We start from the raw sequence: 26,920 nt of genomic DNA on the forward strand, positions 1-26,920 counted from the left end.
ACAGACTGCACTGTACACACTCTCTCTGACACACACCGGCTTGCTGCTTCTACCAGATCAGCATCTCTCATTTCACGGCTCTCTCTTTGCTCTGGAGTTCCTGTCTGATCCACACCGCAGCTCTGTAACTCTTCAGGGGATACAAACAAAGAGACAAGACTTTTGACTAAATCTGAACACTTGCATCGTCCTTGAGTGACTTGGAGAGTCATTGAAAGTGTGCTGACTCAAGCCATTTGACTGTATGTTATCCGATATACTTATGGAGGTGAAATTTGGGGCAGCCAGGTAAATCTTACACATTGTGAGCCTGTTTGACTCAAATCCACCAGAAAAAGTATTGAATTTCTTGATGCAAATATTTTAACAAAAAGAGCCTAAAAAAAGACTCCGCCAGCACTTTTTGGACTCCACATTCTCATTCACACTGACCTTGTTCTAACTTATTTATTTCGTCCTCCTCCTCCTCCTCCTCCTCCTCCTCTCGCTGCTGTGCAGGTCAGGTCACAGCTCCTTTCCCTCCCACAAACGTCCACGCCTGCGAGGTGAGCGACACCTACGTGGTGCTGAGCTGGACCGAGCCTGAACCCAGAGGCAAGGAGCCGCTCACCTACTACGTGGAGCGGGTCAGTCCACACATACATAGTCAAATGTTCATATTACAATAACTCTGGGGATCTTGGTTGATGACAGTTATCCCCTTACCCCTCACCTAAACATAACCTCTTTCCTCCCAAAGAACAACTTGCAGAGATTTAAAACTGGCTTAAAATAGGTCATTAGTTTTTTTTGGTGGAAGTACATTGTTTAATGGTAATAAAGTTTGGGACAGCATGGAAGGCATAGACTGTATTATAAGAAGTGGACGTAGTCACTGTGAGTCACCCATTGGGTTGTGGACTGCCGTTTTGAGGCCTCAAGTTTCGGCATATTGGCCGTCACCACCTTGGTTTTTGGCCGTCGCTGTCGTGGTTTTTGCAACCAGAATTAGCACGAGAGGGTGGGGCTACGTACAGTGTCATTTTCTCATAGATTTCTATAGAGTGCTACAGGAATGAGTCCTAGAATCTGGAAATGAGTTAGCATTTTAGTTCTTCCGTTTCACTCATCTCTAAGTCAGTGGGTTTTTGGAATGTTTTTTTAGTTAGATGCCTGAAATAAGGTCTGAGGTTAACACAAGCTTAAGAGATTTTAACGTTTGGTTCTATGATGTAAAGTACGTTAGTTTTTTAGTGTCTTAAAAAGGCGGTTGCTAACAAGTGGCTAAATGAGACTACAATACGGCATCACGCCAACTCATCCGCCTTTACAGCCGCGCTGTGTATACTCGCTCCCATGCAACCGTGGTGTATGTTCGTTTATAGCCTAACGTTAGCTTTTTACTTCTGGTGATTGCATTCACACTTCAAAAATCATAAAAATGATGTTCATTTGTGGAGATTTATATTGTTTTAGCTGCCCAAAACCAAACAACAGACAGACGCAGTTAGAAACTAGCTAGTGAACATAGTGGATATATTTCCCTAAAGAGTTGGTATAGAGTAAAACAGAGCTAAAAGGTGAGTGCATATTGAACTTACATTTGTCAGGTTGTCAGACACATGACTTCAGATGAATGCTAATGTTGCTCTGTATATCCTGGATGAAAAGAAATAGGCAAAGCCCCTTAAAGAAGTGATGAGCAGGAAAATGCCATCACTGTGGAGAAAACAAGAAAACACACCTACAAAGAGTTATTCACTATACGAATGAAGTCAGATACAGACATGCACTCTCTTACACACAAAAACACATATACAAGTATATTCATACACTCACCACCATTGTAATTAGTAATACCTACACATCCGCTGAACACAAGGATCAATTTTCTTGCATCATCAGCTCCTCCAGTTGCTCGCTGGGTTTGGGCAGTCTGGTGCTGGAGCGTGAGCCAAATTAACAGCAGGATCCAGTCCATGGCGCTAATTAAAGAGACAAGAGGAGGAAACACATGCACACACACACACACACACACACACACACACACACACACACACAAACACTTCTACCACTGTGGTGTCAGTTTAAGTGGGAATTTGTGGACTCATTAAAAGCGAGCAAACCTTGATGTTGCTCGTTCGTGCCCTGCGCTTCGGCATTGAGGATTTGATTCTTGCTTGCATACTTTCTAAATGTCGATTTAAAACTACCTAGATCTGAGATCTAATGGTTTAGTTTGGTTTAAAATATTTAATTCTAGTTTTAACTTATGCAGCAGTGTTTTTATGATGCATTCAAGGTAATGTCTATAAAAGAAATATTGAGTTTTTCCAAGCTTCAGTGTTCAGAAGGATGCCAAAATAACAAATATGTTCTCTTCCAACATATCAAATTGTGGGGGTCTGACCTGTTCATTACAACAATAAAGGGCTCCGGCTCTCCAATATCAACCCAGACACCCAACAGCTTCCAACTCCAATAATCAGAAAACTGCCACAGGAAATAGATTTTTATTGGACTTTTATAAGTTACCGGGGTAATAAAACTGTCAAATCTGTCAAAGGCATCTGAAATTACTAAAGTCTGCTGCTTCACATCCGTTTATATAATGAAGGGAACATTCAAATATCCCTTTCACCCTTGAGCAAGCACTTTACAATCCCTGATCTCTTTAATGTATGCTTTTGTTAGGTTTTCTTCCTCAAACAGGGAGTTAGAGAAGGAAATAATGAGAAGAAGGGAAAAGTAAATGCAGACTATGAAATAGAAAAAGTTAGTACAACATAGCATCGTTAGCTGACGATTAATTGATAAAGATAAAGAAAAGATGTCAAGATGAGTCCACAATTTACCTGCATGTCCATCTGTCTTTTTGGCTTTATCTTGGCATATCTTTTTTTTTTCTCCATCTGCACATTTGTTTTTTCTGAATCTGAAAAAGCCTGGAAGTTTCTCTACCTATCACACCAAACTGCCAATCTTTATTCCTCTTTGCCCTTGTCTGCATGTTGTTTGCTCCAGAACTATCGGCAGCTAACTACAGAGTAACTCATTGTATAAAATCTGAATGAATTATGTGGCTTTTTAAAGAGTGTTTGGCAGTCTTGGCAGGTTGAATCCTCCAGCGTATTTGAAGGAGACTGAATAATGAACATGTCCTTGAGATAGATGTAGATGGTGCTTTTGAAATTATCTCTGTGTTTTGTTTTGTTTTATGTTGTACTTGGATCAGTCCCTGGCAGGGCAGAGCAGCTGGGAGCTGGCCAGTCTGGATGTGGAGATAAACTCTCCCAGGTTCCCAGTGTTTGACCTGGCCAAGGGCAAGCAGTACTGCTTCAGAGTGCGCTCCATCAACAAGTACGGTGTCAGTGACCCCTCTGAGCCGAGCGCACCCATCTCCTTGGGAAATCCACAAGGTGAGAGAAGTGCTGTGTATCGTACTGTAAGCATTCATTATTCTGCCTGTTGTAAAGGTCAATTGGATTTTGTAGGAGTGCACCTACTAGAGTTGTGCACACATAGAGGATCATAACAGGTTAGGTTCACCTGGATCTTCTGGGGATTTATTTACATCCTGTAGGATAAAATGTGTGCTTGTGTTATGATAAAAAAAAAAAGCACAATTATACCTCAAGTTTAAAAAGGAGGAAGGAGATTTGTGTAGTTATAACTATAGATCTATGGTATGTTTGATGTATGTTTCATAGCCTGTTTCATATAGTCACTCAATATAGGCTGGACAAAGAATCAATAATACTGCATTATTGATTCAATATTCCTTTACAAGACAAATCCCTGTACTCAAAATGTTACTGAAGTACAAGTGCAGAAGTATTATCAGTAAAATGTGCTTAAAGTATTGAAAGTAAAATGACTCATGGTACAGTATGCCCCTTTGCAGACAGCTTTTAGAGTGTTACATTATTATATATTATATTGTAATTATTGATTTGTTAACATGTTGTATGTTAACATTTCAATGTTGTAGCTGTTTAGATGGAGATAATTCTAACTATTTTGAATACTGATGGGTAGTTTTAATAATAACAATGCATCATGTGGATCATATGTTATGTATGTTAAAGATGAGTCTGCAAAGTAGCTGGTAACGATAGATAATGTAGGGTGTTAAAGAGCAATATTTAGTGGAATAGAAGTACAAAGTAGCAAAAAATGGAAAACCTCAAAGTTGTACTTGAGTTAATCATTTAGTCACTTTCCACACAGGTTACGATTCTGTGCATCTCTTGATGAGACTTGTATTCGAAAGAGGACCTATTATGCTTTTGTGCTTTTTACCTTTCCTTTGGTGTGCTATATAGTTTTTTTGTGTGCATGTAAAAGTTACAAAGCCCAAAGTCCACACCAAAGGGAGTTACTCTCCCCCGGAGAAACACTGCTCCTGAACTGCCTGAAACGCCTTGCCGAAGTCCCGCCTTTTCTTCCGTAACGAAGTGATGTCACCAAGTAACACATTTGCATAACACCTGCCTGGCGGGTAGTTTGGCACGCCCTTAAACAAAGCTAGTTAGAGCGGAGCTGGAGTGGAATCTGAAGAGTTTGGTTGGGTTGACCAATCACAACAGAGTGGGCCAGCTAACCAATCAGAGCTCAAATAGAGCGTTTCAGACGGAGGGTGAAAAGAGGTGCTGCAGCACAGCCGGTATGAGAAAAGTAAAGCGTTTTAACATTAGAGCATGTAAACATGTTCTAGTAGAAACCCGAAATACAAGTATGCACCTGAAAATTATCTTAATAGATCCTCTTTAAAGTTTGGTGTGAATTTTCTGAAATCAAACGAAAAGTTTTCGAGATATCTTTTTATTGAATTTCCATTTAATGATTTAAGTTAAACTTTTACCTGATGGCGTTTTCATCTGATTCCCATCAGCGGTGCCAGAACCACCTCACTCTGTCATGGCCATGAGAGACACGGACACCTCGGTGCTGCTCCAGTGGAAGGAGCCCGAAGACACAGACGACATCGAGGGCTACTACCTGTACTACAGTGAGAGTGGCAAACAAGACTGGAAGACCATCAACAACAAGCCTGTTACCAAAACCAGGTAATAGGGACAGATGTTAAAACATTATCTGCAGGTACAATAATACCACTAAATATCTCTATTAATACAGCCAGGTAATTACATTGAATTAAAGATGCCGTGGTTGACCATGATCTAACTCATATTCACCCTGCCTGAACTTCATCTCATCTCCTCAGATTTACAGTCCACGGCCTCAAGAACCGAGGGGAATATGTGTTCAGGGTGAAGTCTGTGAGCCGAGCAGGAAACAGCAGCTATTCAGACGAGTCTGCCCCCATCCTCGTCAAAGCAGCCATTTGTAAGTGCATCCCGCGAGCCGAGTCCCAAAATAGTGGAAACAAAACTTTCTTTCAGGACACAACTTGAGCATTTTCTGATGCTTTAACTAATCAAGCAACTCTTGCAGATGTTTCTTTTAAAGCAGGTAATATCAAAATGTATATTTCAGTGTTGAATCAGTGCATTTTTGTTAAAGGTTTTGTAAAGATTTGTTACCCAACACTGACACAGTAGATCAATAAATGCTTTACGGTACATCAGAGACATTTTCTGAGCGATTGAACTTCTGAACTATCAGTCTTTGAATCGATCTTAAAGTTTTTTCACAACAACTTTCCAAACAGATGTATTCTATGTGTGCAGTTTTCTTTCATGACCTCAGGAGCCTTGTCGGAGAATGCATGTGTATTCTCCGAAGTTGAAAAATGTGTAAGCATCATAGAATACTTTTAGCGTTCGCCTTTCATCACAGTTTGTCCTCCACAAGACAGATGCATTTTTTCAAAAACATCCTTTCCTCAAGTTGGACAAAGAAGAAAAGTATATGTGGGCAAGAAGAGCTTATAATGTTGTACCATATCAATGCTACTGGTATTGTATCCAACTGACATTGTGCTCCTTTCTTCCACATGTGTGTAGCCTGAATGCTTTCTCTCATTGTGGCTGGTTCATACTGTAGCGGTGTGGAGACGCACCTGTTGACCCTTGTTACTTCCTGTGCTGCAGTCTCAGATGATGCGCTCTCTATAGCCTGCAGTAAAGTACAACGATGACTCATTTTTCTTGCCACTCACTCACCAGAATATTCCTCACATTTACTCAGCCATTACCTGAGGATAAATGGCCGCAGTCCAATCCTTTTGTGAGGAATACATTTTTATCAAATCGAATATGAGATGAATATTCCTTTCCTTCTCATTCAGCAATGGGCCCAGAGTTATGAATTTGCAACTCTAGACTGGAGTTGTAGTCGGCCAGGGAGTTATTGGCATTTCTCGGTCTATTTAGCAAGAATAGGTGCCTGCTGAGATTCCCTCCTCTGTCACCTATCATTTTAATTCCCTCTGCTTGCTCCAGCTGTTCCCTCGGCTCCCTCTGCCATCGCCCTGCTGCTGTGCACCGGATCAGAGATGGTGCTGGGCTGGAGGGCCCCCGCGCGTAAAGGGGGAGCCCCTGTGCGTGAATACTACCTGGACCAGAGGGAAAACGGCTTGGAAACGTGGAGAGAGGTCAACGTCAAGCCTGTCAAAGAGAGGCAGTTGAAGGTCAGTAATGCTCTCGTGCAATTATGGTGGAGTGTGAGTCAGTCCCCCTCTTTGATCCAGACTGAAATATCTCAACAACTATTGGATGGATTGCCATGAAACTTTGTACAGACATTCATAGTGCCCAGAGGATGAATCTTACTGACTTTGGTGATCCTCTCACTTTTGCTCTAGCGCCACCAACAGGTTGACATTTGGGGATTTTGTGAAATATCTTGACAACAACTGGATTGATTGGCACATCTGGCACCACTTTGATCAAGACTGAAATATCTCAACAACTGTTGGTTGGATTGCCATGACATTTTGTACAGACAATCATAGTTCCCAGACAGTGTATCCTGATGAATTCGGTGATCTGCTCAGATCAGGTCAAAAGTTTGATTTGTCCAGTAATTTGGTTTATGACCAAATACCTGCAAAGCTAATGACATCCCCATCATCCTCTGCTATACTTTTTGTTTTGTGCTAATTAGCAAATGTTAGCAATGTCTAAGATTACGAACCATAGACTGTATAAAAGACGTAGTCACTGTGAGATCACTTATTTAGCAATGAATTGGTTTGTGGATTGCCGTTTTGAAGCCTCGAGTTCAGCATTTTGGCCGTCACCATCTTGTTTTTTTCCAACCAGAAGTGACACGAGAGGGTGGAGGTATAAGTAGGCTACAACCGAACGCTGAATAACCATTTTTAGGCAACCAAAATGTTCCAATTAACTTTGATGAACTGAAAACAAAAGGGTTAAAGTTATAAGACAAAAACAAGGACAACTCCTAGACCGGACAATGCCGTGGTAGCAACCTGTCAATCACAAGGTAGCCATGCCCTAAAGCATACCCTGCTTTATGGTCTATTTTACTCTAAATGGGACCATAATTTACTAAATGAATATCATGTTGTATTGAAGAAGACTTGAAACTAGCGATTGAGACCATAAACTCATGTTTACAATGTTTAATGAGGTAATAAATCAAGTGAGAAGTAGGGTCATTTTCTCATAGACTTCTATACAATCAGACTTCTTTTTGCAATCAGAGGCGTCGCCCCCTGCTGGCTATTAGAAAGAATGCAAGTTTACTGCACTTCCACATTGGCTTCACTTCTCAGACCCAGAGGTTTTTTTAATATAATTATACTGGTACAAGTTACCTCTCCATTTAGCAGTGAATTCAAAATAATGGAAATATTGGCTAAAGCTCCCTCATCCACAGTGTGTCACTAGGCAACAAGCAGTGTCCATGGAGACCTGGAGCAAAGTTAAATCTTTAACCTGTCTCAGGGAGATTACAGGTGCTCCGTAATTAGACATTGTGCAAATATGTGGTTGTTTTTAGCTCCTAGGGAAAAACAAAGACAAAGCCAATTAGAAAGAAAAATTACTGTATACGACGATTAGCCCTACACGTTGTGAAGAGCAGAGTCTTGAGGACTGGAGAACCCTTTCTCAGAAGGAACTCTCTGATGAGAACATGCAGCTCCCCCTTTTGGGGTAAATGAGCAATTTCAACAACCTTAAAAAGTGCTTCTCCACTTCCCACATTAGCTGTTTTATGCTGTTATTTGTATATTTGTAAGTTGCTGGATGCAAATTAGATCAATATTTGAATATTGATTCTTTTAAAGGTTGGAGTTGTGCAGAAAATGGCAAATGAAAGCTTCCACAACTTTAGCTGTCAGGATGTCACTGATCCTGCTTCATTAGAACAAAAACAGATGTGAACCTCAAACCACAAACTGTTTAGAACTATACTGATCATTTAGTTATGTCAAAGTACCAATACAACACTGTATTCCTTCATTTCATTTACTTCCTTCATTTAAAATCCTACTTATCAGCAAAATGTACTTAATGACTGAATGACTTATTTCTAAGAAACTTATGAGCTCATCTCTGTAAACAGTATTAGTCGACTCAGAATTTCTTTGGTCAAGGACAGCCCTATTAATATTAATTCATCGATCCATTTTACTGTTGTATTTGGTCAGAGTGGATGTAATTAAGTTTTGTCCAGTGGTTGTCAATCTAAGGGTTGGTTCCCTCTGAAGCATCACAAAATCTGAGGTTTCATGAGATCATTCATGTGGAACAAGAGAAGAAAAAACAAAGTTCTGCTTCACAACTTTCTATTCACTTTTTGTAAACACTTTTATCTGTGAAATATTGGATAATTTGACCTCTTTGAGCCTCAAACATTTTTTTTTAAATCAAACTGTATAAGACATTTAGGTGGAGCTGCTAACAATTCATAGACATCTGAAACATAACAAAGGGCCCAACTACAAGCCAAAAATGTTGGGAACCACTGTTTTATTTCACAAGATATTCACATTTTTTAATATAAAATCTTAATCTGCAATGTTACTACTAACTATTGCTGTCAGATAAATGTAATGGAGTAAAAAGTACAACATTTCCCTGTGAAATGTAGTACATTAGAAGTAAAAGAAGCATTAAATGGACAAGTAAAGTCAAAATTGTACTTAAGAACAGTACTTCTGTAAATGCACTTACACTCCATCACTGCCAAAAGGAAATATAAATGGGGTATCAGGATTGTTTTATTGTGAGTTTGTCATGATTTATGGTTTCACTCTCCCAACAACCAAATCTGATGATGTTTCCCGAACAAAGTTCCCACTAGAAGACGAAAAACATCTGTGAAATTAATCAAATGCAGCCTGTTCGCCATCTAGTGGAGGAAAGCTGTACTTTGCTCCACTGTATTTTGGTTTACAACCTTTGCGTTCCTCGGGGTTGACTGTATATTGATCTGATAAGAAGGTTGTCATTCTATCTAAATGTGGTTAGAGAAGGATCTATAGATAATGAAGGGGGTGGTATAGGTGGGGGGGGGGGGGGGGGGGATTGGTTTTCAGATAGCGATTGCCATTACTGTGAAATAAGCTCCCTCTGGTTGTGTCTCGGAGAGAGCCGAGAGCAGCAGCACAAGTTCACAACTGTTCACTGAGGCGATAAGGGCCTTAAAGTCTAAGTGGCTGTGAATAGGAAGATCAATGAACAGATCAATAAGGCTGAATCCTTCTCCTCCCAAAGCCAAAGTGTCTCGGGGGCTCAGCAAAAACTGCTGTTGCAGCAGCAGCAGAGCTAATACCTTGTAAAAGGTCTGCTGGAGTGTGGAGTGGTGTAACTGTACAACCAGGGAAGTATTGCTCTTGTACGGTGTGCCAACTGATCCGTGTTTTCCTTAAAAACAGTGTGAGGCATTTCGATTTATATGAAGGAATGAAGTTTTTTATGCTACAAAAAAAGTCCCCAAAAAAATACAGATAACCAATTAAAGTCAGATGTTTATTGTATAGAACAAAATGAATAAATATCAGATTAAACATACACTGTGTTATACTGGAGAAATCAGAATAAATACAAATTAGACGGTGCCTCTGGACTTCTCTTTCAGGCTTTTGAGTTAACAAACTTAAACATCCAAATTAAAAAAAACATTCCATGTTTGATCATCGGTACACCCACATGCTTCAGGGTTTTGTTAATGGAAAATTGATCACACAATCTGTTTTCCCCCTTGATAGACCTACTTTTGAATCTGCCGACCTCATTGGCCAGAGAAAGAAAACCAGTTCTCAAATGTGCAGCTAAACATCTTTGGCTTGAGTGAGATGTGAGATAACACATGTGGTTTCGACAGTATATTTTCAAACCATTTGTCTTCTTTTAATAAAATTAAAAGTAAGGTTATATACTGTAATCTGCACGTCTTCAGCCTGACTGGTGGACACTAAACCATCATTTCAGTTAAACAGTTTTTTCTGTGCCTGCTGTAAATCCACAGGTTTGCAACCTGACTAGTGGACACTTCTACCAATTCCGTGTGTTTGCTGCCAACATGGCCGGAGTCGGGAAACCCTCTGAGGCCAGCGACGCTTTCCTGTGTGAGAAGTGGACGATGCCAGAGCCAGGTGAGGAGGAAATGTCACTTCACTTTCAGATCAGTTCATACAGAAAGTGGAAAAGACATCTCTAGTGCACACCCAAAGGTGTGACAGACAGGTGCATCGGAGGGCATCACAACTTGAAAAAAAGTTCTTACTGCTGGTTTGATTATTTAAATATCACCTCTAAACATGTTTAAGATGCTCTGCTTCGAATAGTAATTTGTGTCTTTTGAGGTTTTTCCCCAAAAACTTCAATTTCCCTGGTTAGAAAATTACATCCATGCCTCATTAAAATTCATCTAATTTATGAAAATGCAAATATTTTTAATTTCAAAAGTCAAACTACTGGACACAAGATGTTTCCTTCTCCACTGTAGGTGCACTGAAGGTTTTAGTTTTTCACATCACACTTGTGTGAGTTGCATATTTGACCAGGATTAGCTTCCAAACGTGTTTCTACATGCATGTGTTAAACTGAGATTTAAGGTGAGCACAGAAAGAAACTTTCCTCCTTCAGCAGATGAATGTGAAAACAGCCTTCTAGTGTCAATCTCTGCACATATCATCTTTCTGCACATTAAAAAGGTTAAACATCCAAGTGCAGCGACAATAAGGTGTAAATAAGATTTAAGCTTTCAAAAAATGAATCATTTCCAAATTATTTAAGAGCATTGAGAATGTAAAACTCTGCGATTACCATCCTGAGCTGCGGTTTCTTCTAAAGGCTTTTTGTTCACAGAACTAAAAGTTTATTGACCTCGGCTCGGGAAGGGAGATTAGATAGATACAAAGACCATCCATCAACTGGAGGAGCCATTACCGCTCACTAACATTTTCTCTTGAATTCAAAATAACACCATTAAAAGCGCATACAGTCATCTCACAACAAAGCAGATAAAAACTGTCTATTTGCATATTGTGCCATTAAAGTGCAAAAAAGGGGCAGAGGTCAGCAGTGAAGTGCATAATACAGTGGCTGGAATAAAAGCTGAAATGATAGCCACGAGTTAGAGGTAGTTAGTGGAATTCATTATGAGTTGTATGACTTTAATTTTGCCCTGGCTGGAGGCTGTGTGTCTGTGCTGCTGAAGGGCCTTTGAGCAAGACACTTTTGAATCCACAATCAGCTGCTCTGAAAAGTCGCGAACAAAAACAGATTCCCCCCTTCAGGAGTCAGGAAAAGAGTCACATGAACAAATATAAACACAATTTAACCAGTATTTCTGGTTACGGTTACACTTAAATCAATCTAGCACTTAAAGGAACAGTGTGTAACATTTAAGGGGGATCTATTGGCAGAAATGGAATATAATATTAATAAGAATGTTTTCTTTTAGAGTATAAATACCTGAAAATCACAATCGTTACGTTTTCGTTACCTTAGAATGAGACGGACTGAACGGACAAACCAAACACTGGCTCTAAAGAGGGATATTCACGTTTTCACGTTTTCATGTTTTCGTGTCGGCCACCGTAGTTCTCCGACACGCTTGGCACACAGGAGAAATTTCATTTGGTTGCAGTCTGCAACATCACCACTAGATACCGCCAGAAATAATGATGAAATATTATTTCTTACATATTAATGGTAGTATAGCAAAAAAAAATGAAATATTAAAAAATAAAAATCCTATGTCATTTTGAGAGCATAGGAGAAATGCGTTAGCGCTAGAGGTGCGTTACATTGGACACAACACACTTGTCCTCACCCTGAAAAAATGTCAATACAGGGTCCTGTCTGCTGTATTGTTGATGCTTGCAGTATACATAAAGTCTTGTTTAGTTTGATGTTAATGATAGTTTTTTGCATCTTTACAATAAGGAACTCTGTCCTCACCTCCCTTATCTTTGATAGATGTTTTATTCAATTATCTTTATAGGAGAATATTAACTGTAGATTAAAATATAGATTACATGAAGAAAAAAATATTCAAGGAGGTGGAGGTATTTTTGTTTATTATTACAAACCCACTGTATGGGTGTACACTCCCAGACTCACCCACAGTCAGTCCAGTGTATGTGGTGGTTCAGCAGATGTGGCCTCGCTCCCGTCAGCTTCTTGTGACATTAATATTGAAAATGGAGAGCGGCTCTCTCACACATGCCACTTTTAAAGCACAGCTCATTAATCTTGGCAAATGGGCTTTCCTCTGTGCCGTTAATAATTTAAAAGTGACCGAAAATCATTTAGAAAATGAACTACCGAGTGGCGGCATGGAGTCAGTGGGGGTAGATTAAGGAAAGTCACTGTACTCATTTTGACTTTACAGTTATTCCTGATTTCTTTTGTTATGACTTTCCAAGAAGTTGTGGTTGGTTGATCACTGAGGGAATATATTTACTTGTTTTTTGTTTTTTTCTTGTAGTTTATTTCAATGCAAAATTTTATTATTTTTGGCCTTAAACACTTGCTCCTCTCTCTCAGGTCCCCCCTATGACGCAGAGGTCAGGGAGGTGAGGAACGACTCTCTGGTGCTGCTGTGGGCGGCTCCGTTGTACGAAGGACAGAGCCCCGTCACTGGCTATGTGCTGGAAATCAGCCAGGGCGACCAATCAGACAACTGGACTGCTTTGAATGAAGAGCCGATCTCTGACACACATTACAAGGTGAGGGAAGCGGTAAAAATGTTTACAAGCTTCAGTTAAAGATAACAGAAATGTATAATTAGAATTTGTCCATTATCTGATTGCACTGTTCCTGTGGTGCATACAGTATGAGAGTATTTAATTACAATAAGTGCCAGTAAAATTATTATTACTGCTCCAGTATTTCATTCCTCTGTGTTTCTGTGGGTCCAAAATGTTAAAATAATCATGATAAATTATCACAATGATGGGTAAATATTTTATGTGTTCCTTATGACGTGCAGGTGTCAGGCCTTGAGGAGGGTCAGACCTACCGGCTCCGTGTGTCGGCTGTCAATGAAGCTGGAGCGGGATGTCCTTCGCTTCCTACTGAGCCAGTCACAGCTCAGACACGACCAGGTCAGCCAGCGTGGCTCCAGAAATACAAATATTGCAATAAAAAAAATCACCTCCAAAGTTTGTTGGAGATTCTGGACCTATAAGATATATGGTAATAGGAAAAGCCTCCACACACTACAGTTATTTAGTGAGACAAGCATTCAGGGACCTTCTGTAAGAATCCTGGACATACAAATGAAACATGACAAGTGCCTTTAAAGGATTATTAAACGCTTATTAGCTGCAGACTAGCCGCAGGTCCTGAGTCTATTAACTCCAATTGGTGAAGTGAACATGAACACAGATTATGACCGATTCTTTCGCCCCATAGTCACCAAAGTAAACATTTAACCCATTTTTCACAAGCCACAAATCTTCTGCACATTCAGACACCAAAATTGCATTTTTTAAGTCAGACAAATCAGGGGGAAATTAACTTTGTTCGTAACCTTTCTCTGTCTCAGCAACACACTCTCGCGAGATCCGGCAACTAACGTTTTTTTTGGTGATATCGATCTTTTCATCTCTCTGCAAGAAGGCGAATTGCCAAAAATGTCAAACTATTCCTTTAAATGCAGCTACTTTTTATGCCCACCCGGACATTGGGAACATCGGTTTAATCCAGTGGTGATATTGCAAAAAGACATTTACATCATACAATGTTTTAACCAAAAATACATGCATGATATGCAATTAAGTGCTACAAAATGCTAAAAGAAGAAATCAATCAGAAATAAATATTAGAGCAGATTCAGGATAAAAATAAGTGAAAGTATGAAGTACAGGGAGGTATGCAGTATGTGCAGGTATGTGTAGGGGATATGTATATTTAATTCTTGTAGCATTTTTCTAACACTGTGGGATTTCTCCATCTCCTTTATAATGCTATGGATTTTGCTGATGGTGTCTGCAGCACAAACCGAAAAAGTATGAGCCGTACCAACCGACTCTTTCATCCTCAGGCTTCAAAGACATTGAGATTGGAGTGGACGACGATGGTTTCATATTTCTGGGCTACGAGGCCGATGAGACGGACGACGAGAGCAAGTTTCTGTGGAACAAAGACTATGTAGAGCCCATCGATCCCGAGAGAGCTCAGGCGGAAAACACGAAGAGCGGGTATGGGTTGTTCATGTTCAACATGGACTGTACGAGTAAAGACACTTGTTTGAATTCCAAAAAAATCTGTGGCAGCCTGCAGGAACAAGAGGTGATACCGAATTAATTTGCTGTGTAAAGCGAAATTTTTTGGAGTATTTCTCCCTGGGATTCCCACTAAAGGCCAGTCTCTTTTAATTATCCCTTCTCTTAGCTTGAGGGAAGCCTGGCTGCAAACTGTTCCACTCATTGATATCATGTAAAACAATATTTAAATTTTAGCTGGCTGAAAGGCATTGGGATAACACTATTGGGACATAAAGCCCTGTGAAGTCTGATGGCTGATAAACAAGAAGCCCAAGGTGCTCTCTAGATACATCCGTCTGTTTTTCAATTCCAGGACGGTCCTCACCTTCACAGACGCCTCCGAGGACGATCTGGGTCTCTACACAGTTGAGATGAGCGACAACCCAGACCTGTCGTCCAGCTACGACTTCACTGCTGAAGGTAAACTAAAACAGAGTTGAAGGTTAGGAAACTGTCTTGTCTAATTCACAACTTCACCTCAGGCACAAGAACACAGTTCAACATCAGTTGTCTCTTGTGTTATTGAAAAAGCTGACGGCAGCATGAATAGCAGGAGTTTTAATTTTAAGGGTTATCAAGCTTTTCTCTCAAGCAGATAATTATGCACCTCACAACCACTTCCACAAGGTCACCCGTCCAACTAAGCGTATGTTCTCAATCAACTTTCAGCTTGATAACTGAGCCGTGCGAGCCATTGTTCTTTGACAATATGTAGGTATTAAAGAAAGTTCAAAGTTTAATTAACCTTCAGCTACTGTTTTACTTCTTTTCAGACCTTGAAAGACTCAAAGAACTCAGCTGGCAAGTCAGAAATCCACGTATGTACCAAACACGTTGCACTGTATCATGAATAAAGATATTAAGTATTCTACATTGATTAAATGATGATCTAATGTTTTTGGGCAGTGATAGCTCTGAAGTCGGGATGGCATGTGGAGGTCTCTGAGGAAGGTGACGTACGTCTCTGGCTTCAGACTGAGAGTCTGAGTGACGATGCTGAGCTCCGTCTCATCTTCAACGACAAAGAAATCACCAGCGATCCGGTAAGAAGCGCTGCGCAGGTCATCCTGCAATACTGCAGCTCAGAAAGTACGAGCATGACACTAACTTCTAACCAGGGTTAGATGGTTTGAAAAAACCTTCGTACTGTAAGGTATTTGGGATCAAATTATTCACCAGGCACATGTTATGCTTTTATATTCTGGAAAGGATACACATTTTTAATGATTTACAAATGGTGTCCTTTAAATAACTGTTTGGAGCCCAAAGAGGTAAACATTTCCAACATTTCTAAAAGAAAAACAAAGATTGGAGAAAAAAATACATACAGATTTGTTTCACAGGACTTTGTTTTTTTTTTATCTTTCTTACCTGATTAATCTTGACCCCCTGTGCGATGCTCTGGAGGGGCTCTGACCCCCATATTGGGAACCACTGGACTAAACCTTGTATAAAGTACTTCGATCAGCTACAACACTAAAAATCTACTTGGATCTGATTGCTTTTTGGGTTGAAATGAAAAGGCAATTCAGTCTGATTATCAGGCTAAAACATTCCCTTTTTGAAAGTCACAATATCTAATATGGGACATCAAATGTAGCTCTAAAGTTCCTCTATTTGGTGTTGAAAAAGTAGGAAAATCACAGCTGTCATGCAAGGTTTATATAACATTAGTGTGTAGGTGCATGCAGCTGCGATTATGACGAGTCACTGTGAATCGAAAACAGCAATTAGTGTTCTGATAAACATCCTGGAAGGCGGCAAATTGAGGCTGCCAACAAAGCTGAAGAGCAGGTGTGCAAGGCGACAGCAAGGTCTGGGAACTGGGCTAATTTCAAAAAGTCAGGAGGACAGAAAGATCAACTGAGGTGGAGAAGGAGCCAACATCTGGTACATCTGTCAGTTTTGGTTTGGTGCCAACAAAAAGTAAAGGCGGAATGAATAGACAATTTGGACAGCTTTCTTTATTTTTCAGGATAATATATCATTACCTACTGTACTATTGGGTCTCTAGCAGTGGTTGAAGTGGCTCTCTGAAATCAAAAACTGTAGACATATAAGGCATGATATGTAAAATATATTACGACATATTTATAATAAACATATGTCCCCTCTTTTAGTGTATTTCCCATGGCATCATTTGCACAAGTCATTTGTATACTTATCCTTAAAGCTGAGGTTGGCAGTTTATTTTGGCATCATTGGGCAAAAAAGTGGAAAAAAACTAGACTTCTACACCTCCCCCTGGCTCTGTTTTCAGGCTTTAGAAAATGTTCCTATTGGCTGTTCTCAACACATTCTCATCCCAGCTTTGTCAGACCCCTCTGTGTCACTTTTTTGTTGCATGTAAACATGTGCTTTATGCAGGGGAATTCAACAAAAACACTTGCTTAGGTTTAGGCAACAAAACCACTATAGTTAGGTTTAGGAAAAAATATCATGGTTGGGCTTAAAACTACTACGTTTGTACAGTGAAAATGCAACTGGACGTTGTGAACATGGGACACAAACGAACAGCCGATTGTAACGTGAAAGTGAAACTTAACGCACGGGACACCAACGGTGGTCTCCTGGATGAAAGCTTTGTGTTGTTGGACCCATCTACCTCCCCTCCCGCCCTGTGTGTCTCCTTCGCTCTTTAAACTACTTCACCATAGCACTTTTTCTGAGTGTTCACTGTTACCGCAGATGGGTTTACATTGCAGTTAATGGAAAGCCTGGTGCGTCTCATACTGAAGCTTAAGGGTGCCTTGTGCGGCGGTATCAACGGCCATGATAAGAGCAGGTTGTCCATCAATCGGAAAGTCGGTGGTTTGATCCCCGGCAGCTCCAGTCACATGTCGATGTGTCCTTGAGCAAGACACTTAACCCCAAATTGCTGCGGAAGGCATAGCCATCGGTGTGTGAATGAGTATTTAGATTAAATAAATGGGCAAAGTTGGCACCTTGCATGGCAGCCTCTTCTCTTAGGACAGAGAAGAGAGAGGAGAGCTGCAGGATGAGGGCTGTACAGGAAGTGTAGGAGTCTATTTTTCTCTCAGACCACTTGAATTACAATATGCTGAGAGGTTATTATGGAATATATTGCCTAACCCAGCTTTAATATGTGTTTCACATATCTCAGAAATGACCTCCAAATTCATTTACTTTCATAAAACAGCTCAGTGAAAGCCATAGCTATTTGCAACACAACCAATTTCCATAAATATTCTTACCATGTTATTGACAAGATAATGTAATGCTATAGCAAGGACGAATGTGGAAAATAGCGACGCAGTGATTTCGCCTGCCATTTTAAAGCGCAATTGGAACTTAGATGACCTAAAATAAAACAGCATAATCATCAAGGAACACTAACTGAATGTGAACAAACCTCCTCAGCACTCGTATGTGTTATGACACCACGTTAAAAATAATCAGCTCTGCCGTCAAGGTTATTGAACCGTGCACTGATGTGTCCACAGAGGGGAAAAGCAAATACGACACACAGTGCATTTATTGTGCTTTCACAACTCTGTCAGATGCATTTTATGTGTCTGTGTTTGCTCGTACTTGTGCGAGGCGGGCGACTGCTTTATATTCAGCAGCTTCCATTCATCGCCTCTATTGCATTTTCATTTACGCCATTATTTCTCAATATCAGAGCTCCATCTGAACAGTACTGATTACACGTTATTTCTAAATGATCATAGCTGAGGTTTGCGAATTCAAAAGCCATTTGGCTCATTAGGGCCCTCAGGCTTGCCATACATCACAAATCACATCCAGCACTGAGGCCTATCAACATGCAAGGCGTACACTTATCTCCGTGGACATAAAAGTCAGGAAAATGAGCTCAAAGGCTGCTTCCTGTTTGTTTGTATTTCTGTGGAAAGGAGTGCATTTTGTCATTTCAGACCCTTTTCATGCTGTGAGTCACACTATATTCTCTCTGTATGACTAACCATCTATACAGTAGAGTATGTATAGTAGAGACTTCCTACCTGCCATCTGGGATCGTCTGTCTGCACACAAGCTGATGTGTACTGTATGTGTGGCAACGCTTGTTTGCTCTTCTGCAGCACCGTAAGATCAACTTCGACAAGGCCAAAGGTCTGGTGGAGATCCTGTTTGACCAGCTCTCTCCGGAGGACGAGGGCTCGTACACGGCTCAGCTGAAGGACGGCCGCGCAAAGAACCAGTTCACTTTGGTCTTTGTGGATCAAAGTAAGTCGTTTATTGAGGGGCCACTAAGTTGTTATATTGTTTTTTTTGTTACATATCATAATGAAATATGAGCATAAATGTAGAGGAACAATAGAACAGAACAGGCATCAATGTAAATTAGCTGAATTTACACAGACACAGTGATGAAATGTTATCTTTACTTCCTGAAAGTGACATATTTTCCTTTCAAACAGGGTGTTTGCGTAGCTAGTGTAGCTACTACTGATGTCATGTCCTCTGTATTTTGTTCAGGGAATGTGTTAGCAGGTTTAACTACATCCTGCAATCAATTAACTAACTCTAAAACTTAGAGTCAAACTATTACAATTTTAGTACAGTTAGTTTACTTGCTTATTTTCGCTCAATTACTGCATGCTTATGGAGTCATGATTATGTAATTTGATCCTATATACACTCAGTAATGAAGCCAAGATCAGGTGGCAACCTCCAGTTCTGAAAGTGAAGTTAATGCTGAAGTGCCTTAAACCTGTATTCTTTCTAACAGCCAGCAGGGGGCGACTCCTCTGGTTGCAAAAAGAAGTCTGATTGTATAGAAGTCTATGAGAAAGTGAACCTACTTCTCACTTGATTTATTACCTCAGTAAACATTGTAAACATGAGTTTATGGTCTCAATCACTAGTTTCAAGTCTTCTTCAATACAGCATGGTGTTCATTTAGTAAATTCTGGTCCCATTTAGAGTCAAATAGACCATAAAGCAGGGGATGCTTTAGGGCATGGTTACCTTGTGATTGACACAAGAGGGGCGTGTTAATATTGACTCTTCTCGTGAACACGGTAAACATGACCCCATTTGAAGGCACCATATGTCACGGTGACTACACACTACACAGTCTATGGTCAATAATATTGCTGTTTGACATAACTTCAGACTACACAAAATATATAATAAAAGGTCTGTCGTAACGCATTTATTCAGTTCTGACTCTGGGGAAAGTTAGCAAAAGAGTAAAATTCCCCCAAACTACTGTATCGCTGAACTATCTCTTAACCAAATCACAAATATTTAGGCTATTCTATGTGATCTTCCTTTGATAACTAATGTAATATTTTCTCACTTCCATTCACTGAGCCTCCCCTGAGGCCCCCCTGGAGAGGCCCGCCTCCCGCTTTGAAAACTTCTGCTTAAGGACATATAAATAAATAATTCAGACCACATTTTTATTCCTGGCAGAGTGGAGAAGCATTTTGAACGTTTAGCTCTTCATGTTGGGAAATAAAATGTACAAAAAACACAATAATAAAAGCTTTTTTTAGTGTCTATTTTTTAAATGCAAGTTCCAGCCCTGGGAGAGACATGTTTGGCTCATTATTTTAGAAAAATGTGGAAGATATTAAATAAATAATTGAAAAAAACAATCCAATATCTTGGTGAAAATAGCTTTAAAAATACTATTTGCATTGCAAATGCTCTGTTGTAAAACCATGTGTTTTTTTAAAAGCTTACTTACTAGAGGGAGCAGCTCATTTGCATTTTCTCTCTGCTGTTTTCATCAGAGGAGGACCCTGACTACTGTGAACTGTGGTGGTCGGTGGTTTCTAGCAGAATATTAGTTAAAACAGAAAATAATTAGCCAAACTCAGAACAAGTAATTTTTTATCTTTTTTTTCATGCAATTATTTTCATTTTTGTTTACTTCTACTATCCATTTTTCACAACTTTCACTCAAAATCACCCACACATGCACCCCTTCTATGATTGTCTCTGCAGTTTAATATGAAGTTGAGATTATTTTGGAGATAAGAACCTTTTTGGAGCAACAGGTTATCATCACTTCTCCCCATATGACCTGTGTGATTCTACTGTTATGTACTCAGCCTGATATTGTTTGTGTCTCTGACAGAGTTTCGTGACACGCTGGCCCTGGCTGATAAAAACCGACGTGAACATCTGAGAAAGTCTGGTGAGAACATCAGTAACAAATACTCTATATTAATACAATTACATCTAATAGTAGCTTGTTGATGATCTTTGTGTGTAGTGACCCAGCTACTTCGTCTTGTCCAAACCTCTTGAAACTAAAGAGTCACATAAAGAAAGAGAGGAAGCTTCCTGTGCCACTGAACTCTGTGTTTTCATCAGATATGATAAGGACAAGCTATACTATACAAACTCTTTTGTGGGTAGAGGCCAATGTCCCAGTGCCCGCTTGTGCAAACATTTTGTCTCACACCGTGTCTACTATTCAAAGTCCATGTGAGACTCAGAGTCCACATAACACATTTTGTCTATGAACAAAAAACCATGACGCAAAACAGATTAAAGTAGAACACATGTTGTTATGAATTGTCCCACCATTCCTATTTCAGGCACCTGTCACACTCAGTACTCTGGTTTATCACGCAGCCATAATTGCCATAAATTGCCATAATAGGATGCATTTGGTTGCTCTGACTAAATAATTGTCTGGCCATCACTGTTTCTAGATGGATAATCATGTGTTCTGTTTTTCCAAAGGCCCGTATTTCCAGGAATACTTGTCGTGGAGTGTAAATGAGGATTGTGAACTGATAATAAAGTGCAAGGTACTTTTCGTACATTTTACAGAATACATTCGCCAATTGCAATAACAGAACTAATCTAACGTCATATTAAGAACCTGGAACGTTCTCTATACGATATTCAGAGCATTAATATAGCAGCAAAACTACTATTAGCTATGTAAAGATATAGAGGAGTAATGTCTACCTGAGCAGAGAATGAAGTCCCTCTCCCTCTGTGTGTTGTAATCAGAGCTTCTCCGAGCTTTGTTGACATATGTCAACGGCCGCTCATGTCTTTTAGTGCATGTGAGGGCACTCCACTGGCCGCTCTGCACTGCGCTCATTCGATGGTTACAGCTAATAACCTGTAGCGCCCACACTCTGGTCCCCCCCCCATAGAAATGATCCCTATCTCGCAGTCGCACCTTTATTTGGTGAACTTTAGAGGTGCTAGTAGGCAGTTTTTATTACCTTTTGACAGAGCCAGGCTAGCTGTTTCCCCCTGTTTCTCTGTTTCCTGCTAAGTTAGACTGGTATCAATCTTCTCATCTAACTTTTTGCAAGAAAGTAAATCAGTGCATTCCCCAAAATGTCAAACCTCTCCTTTAAACTCTTTTAATGAGTATGCAGGGTTGCATTTATTACATAGATTTGATTATTTAATTTTAAACCAATCCATTTTTAGAGGACTTTTATTTCAGGTATGGTATATTTCTCCATACACAGGTGACAAATACAAAGAAGGACACATCACTGAAGTGGTTTAAAGACGGCGCGGCGTTGACCCAAGTCGCGCACGACCAGTCATCAGGGGTCAGCACACTCACCATCCAACAGGTATCCCAATGATTCTGCTCTATTTTCTGACTACTAGAGGTGGGGAGGGCAGTTAAGAGGGAAATGTGAATCAGTATTTATAAATGGTGTAGTGAGAGAAATCAAGATGGACAGACAGTTCATGTTTATATGATTTCTGTTAAGTCTTATTCTGTGTTATTGTGAGAAGCTCCCAGGTTCACCTTGGACTGTATTTTAAGGTTAAATAAAAGATGAATTAAAGTATTTGGCTTTTCTCCAGAGTTATCAATATTTCATTTGAGAAGCTATGAATAAGTTTAATTTTAATACGCTGGATGGTATTCCCCTCAGGTTACCAAGAAAGATTCGGGTTCATACAGAGCTGTGGTGTCAGATGGGAGAGGAGAGGATGTCAGCACCTTAGAGCTGCTGGGTGACGGTGAGACGTGACCTGGTAACCAGAGAACAAGTAACCTTCTCCTTCCAGTGTCCCACACCTTATTTTGGAACAAATACGTATGGCAGATCAATAATTTTTTGAACCTGTTTGAATTGTGGCATGAATTACACATGATGTTTGTCACTTTAAAACACAATTTTGCAAGTCAAGAAAGTCTCAGTTTATCGTATCATTTAGTTTTGTTTGAAACCGCTGAGTGAACTGCATCTCTCGTCTCGTACAACATACGTCACCAACACTGGCTTGCTAGATAACTGCTATGTACGCACACACAAATGTAATGTTATCTTAGCAAAAGAAGGAGCAAGACCTGCTGCTCGTGTGAGCACCTCGTGGTGTTATATTGAAATCTGTGATCGTAGAGGAGCCAGCAACATATGAGGTCACCATTTCTGACGGCTGTCGTCAGGAAAATGTGACCCTTCCGTTATCTGTGTAATATGTCATAAATACGTGAAGGAAAACACACAAAAATAAATTGTTAAATGTTTTTAATTATTTTAATATTTTTAAAGATATATTCACAAAACTCTAAAAGAAAAGCAAAAGATAGGTACAGTGGGGTCACATTTTCTGACAACAGCTGTCAGAAATGGTGACCTCATGTTGCTGGCTCCTCTGTGGTCACAGATTTCAGTGTAACACCGGTAAAATACACAGGCAATGTAGCCTCAGCGAGAGACATCACTTACGTGACTTTTGGGTGTGTAGTCTTTCTAAATACGTATTTTCACAGTCATACTATTTTACGACAAACTGCGAAATTTCTTGACTTGCAAAATGATCTTTTAAATTGACAAACATCTTATGTGTGATTCATGGGGCAATTCAAGCAGGATAAAAAAATGATTTGTCTCCCGCCATTGACTACCGTTCATATTTTTTCTGAATTAAGGTCCCATGGATGTCCACCGGGGAGGGACTTCACCTTTCTATACTCCTCATTTGTTCTTGTGTACATTTCAGTTGGCACAAACTTTCCATCCATAATGGAAGTGAGGCAATTCCTTACCTCATTATGTGTCCTTAGTATTCAGCTACCTACCTCTAATCTTGCATTTAGTATTTATTGACTTCCAAAAGCAATATAAAGCACTGTCTGAGAGCTTAATTGTTCTTTTTTATTTACAGAGTATGACAAGCTTCTCCAGCAGCTGAGTAAACAGTGTGGTGAGTTATTCACAGTTGGAAGATCTACCTTTGAGAAATGTGCCAATGACTTGTGTTTTTACAGCAGGTGTGCTGTGTTGGGATGAGGGTAATATAACTGAAAGACATGTTAATTAATTGTGGTGTTGTTTCAGAATATTAATGCATCAGGGAAACTGAAATGTATGCAAACGGCGTCATTAAATAACCAGAAGAATTCTCTCTCCGTCTCTGCAGCGTTGTCTGCCAGCCCACTGAAGATTCAGAGCACCGCTTTAGGTTTCAAGCTCTACTGCTCACTCAAATACTATATAAGCAACCTGAAGACCAGCTGGCACTTCAAGTGAGTCCACATACAGAGCACCTATCTGACCTAACACCCCATGTGTGCATCTGCAACCAGCCTACCAAAGAGGAAGTGTTCCAAACTGAACTTAAATTCAACTTTAAGTAAGACCTGAATAGAAATGTTGAATGTGCAGAAACACCTGCACAGGAAAGCAAATAAAAAGTAGCTTTATTTTGGCTTCAGTACCATTTAGAAGTGTGGTCATATTGTTTACTGAGTAAACAATATGACCACACTTTACTGCAAGCCACAGAATGCAACGCTGAAAATGCATGGGGGCAGTCACACGTGCAAAATAAATATTTGCCTCCCGTTCACATCCATTCTACGTGAGTGTGAAAAAAACATTTGCTTCTCACTCGCCTGCATTTGTGCATGTGTGACCGTGCCCTTATTATTCCTCTTAACATGTTCACCACCTTAAAAATGGAGGCTACATTACATTTGAAGAAAAACATTGTAAAACAAGGTCTTCACAACTTAAAGGATATGAAGCAAAATCCAGTTTTTCCTTCCCTCGTAGTCGCAGTAGCATGATCTGACATGCAGCCTGCCTGCACTTGAGTGGAAATTGAAACTTAACTAGGCTTTGAGAGCACTTTGTTTGCACTTTCCCATCACATGAATGATGTAACTTGCAAGCTCGGACCACTGTTCGCCAAACCTGCTTGCTTGAAATGGTAACGAGTAACGAAGATGCTTATATGGGAAATGTATTGGAGTAAAAGTGAAAGTTGACAGAAGTATTAAAACTCAAGTAAAGTACAGATACTCCAAAAAAATACTTAAGTACTGTAACAAAGTTTTAGTACTTCGTTGCATTACACCACTGCACACACACTGGCTTGACTGCTACACATGCACACACACAAACCCCGATAGAGGTATTAATTGACGGTGTCATTTCTCTTCATGGTGGCGACGTCTGGGGCTCCTTTACTAAAGTTCAGACTCTAAAATGCTCATTAAAGTTCAACCACGGACAGCTTAGAAAGTTCAGGATCTAAATGTGAAAGCAGAGCTGGATCTTGACGTCTGCATGCAAATGTTCGGCAGCTGGGGCCACATCTGGACACCGAAACACCTGTTTCATCCTATTATCTGTTGTAATCGGTTAACACACGGCACATAATTCTGTGCAACCAAACATTGTTGAAAGAACTTCTAGAGGAGGCCTAAAGTTTATACCAAATATGTCAGTCTGAGTTTTGCATGGATAATTGTGTATTCAATTATGAGCAACATGAAAATAACTGAGAAAGAGAGAAAGCTGTTCCAGCTGATGGTTCTTTAAGGACAGTTTCTTAGTCTGTCTTTAAAAACACTCAAACATGTGTGTGCATTTCATCAAATTGAAAGATTATGTGACATTAGATTTAATACTTTTTCAATTATTTAAAGGGGCCACTGCATGTATACTAAATCATAAATATTACATGGTTAAGGGTGAAACTGGTTTCTTTAGTAAGGCTACTGGCACCATCTGCTGGAAGATTTAAGGATAGCCTTTACAAAAGAGTGAACAAACAACTGTGATGTGACTATATTGTGAGTCCTGATGAATAGAACTAGTTTTTAAATTATTCCAGTCTGAACTGTAATATCTCCATACAACTGAATTTGAGTTTTTGTTTCCACTCTTTCTGAGTTTATAAACCTTCATTCTTGATTACTCTCAAACAGATTATTGCACTTTATTTTCTAGATCTGAGACCAGTGCTTTGGTCGAGGGGAATAGCAGGGGTATGTCCCATAACATGTTTTTGGTAAGGATCTCGCTTTAGTAAGAATGCATTTGCTTCCTCCCGTGTAGGGACAAGAGGATTGACCAGGATACCAGGAGAAAGCCCGGTAGCAATATGCAGCAAGTCTGGATTGACATCTGTAACCCAACAGAGAATGATAAAGGGAAATACACCTTGGAGATGTTCGATGGCAAAGAGACACACAAACGGGATCTTGACCTGTCCGGACAAGGTGGGTGGAAAGGACTAGTTTGATCTGAATGATCTCAAAACACAATTTCAGATTAAGAGGAGACACAACAGGTGAATAGGGTAAGACATTTAACTAATAGATATCACCATGAAACTTACCCAGTTGATTACTTACATTAAGGCAATTCTCTTTTGTATTTCAAGTTTTCTGAAAATGTTATGTGTAAATAGGCAAATGAGACATTATCTTTGCATTCATTTCCAGAACATAAATGTGAGCATTGGATAAAGCCAGGTTCAAAATTCTTGTTTTATTTTGTTGACATATCAGAGTTAAAGGTTTTTAGAGAGGGGATTTTGGATCTATTTTTATCACTAAACTAAATCAGAAAATACTGTCAACAGTCATAAAAAATCCATTTCGCCATGTTTTTAGAAATACAATATTGCCGGAATGAGGAATGATGTATGAACAAACCCCGCTGTAAAAACCTTCAGAATATAGTTAGGAATGAAACTGGAAAGTTTGGTGTATGTAAGTGCAACTGAAGTGGAGTTTTCTGACTCCGAATCTGAGGAAAACCTCATTTTGAGAAAACTGCCTTTAAAAAAAATGGATTGTAAAATTTCATACATTTTACAAGACACGACAGGTGAATAGGGTAAGACATTCAACTAATAGATATCACAATGAAATTGATTACTTACATTAAGGCAATTCTTTTTTGGATTTCAAGTTTTCTGGAAATGTTATGTTGAAATATGCAAATGAGGCATTTTCTAATGATAACTTTTGGTCATTTAGGAGAAATCTACACACACAAATAGACAAAGTAGTCAAATAAACACCTAAATGTGTATTTTGTATGTTTTCTTTCC

At 39.7% G+C, this 26,920-nt stretch overlaps 1 protein-coding gene across 1 annotated transcript in view; it reads left to right on the forward strand.

The window, feature by feature from the left end:
- The window catches only part of myom3 (myomesin 3), a 66,627-nt gene that overhangs the window by 36,866 nt on the left and 2,841 nt on the right, over positions 1–26,920 (forward strand). The window contains exons 14-33 of the mRNA XM_074653057.1: positions 499–626; positions 3,215–3,398; positions 4,874–5,048; positions 5,207–5,328; positions 6,387–6,574; positions 10,387–10,513; positions 12,915–13,096; positions 13,360–13,474; positions 14,416–14,572; positions 14,952–15,058; positions 15,412–15,456; positions 15,545–15,681; positions 18,700–18,844; positions 20,709–20,768; positions 21,323–21,390; positions 22,075–22,185; positions 22,498–22,585; positions 23,738–23,776; positions 23,993–24,098; positions 25,918–26,081. Of these exons, the coding sequence (XP_074509158.1) occupies positions 499–626; positions 3,215–3,398; positions 4,874–5,048; positions 5,207–5,328; positions 6,387–6,574; positions 10,387–10,513; positions 12,915–13,096; positions 13,360–13,474; positions 14,416–14,572; positions 14,952–15,058; positions 15,412–15,456; positions 15,545–15,681; positions 18,700–18,844; positions 20,709–20,768; positions 21,323–21,390; positions 22,075–22,185; positions 22,498–22,585; positions 23,738–23,776; positions 23,993–24,098; positions 25,918–26,081 (2,448 nt within the window). The remainder of the gene's footprint in view (positions 1–498; positions 627–3,214; positions 3,399–4,873; positions 5,049–5,206; positions 5,329–6,386; positions 6,575–10,386; positions 10,514–12,914; positions 13,097–13,359; positions 13,475–14,415; positions 14,573–14,951; positions 15,059–15,411; positions 15,457–15,544; positions 15,682–18,699; positions 18,845–20,708; positions 20,769–21,322; positions 21,391–22,074; positions 22,186–22,497; positions 22,586–23,737; positions 23,777–23,992; positions 24,099–25,917; positions 26,082–26,920) is intronic.

The sequence above is a fragment of the Sebastes fasciatus genome, chromosome 12, assembly GCF_043250625.1.
Source record: "Sebastes fasciatus isolate fSebFas1 chromosome 12, fSebFas1.pri, whole genome shotgun sequence".
In the NCBI taxonomy this organism is placed as follows: Eukaryota; Metazoa; Chordata; class Actinopteri; order Perciformes; family Sebastidae; genus Sebastes; species Sebastes fasciatus.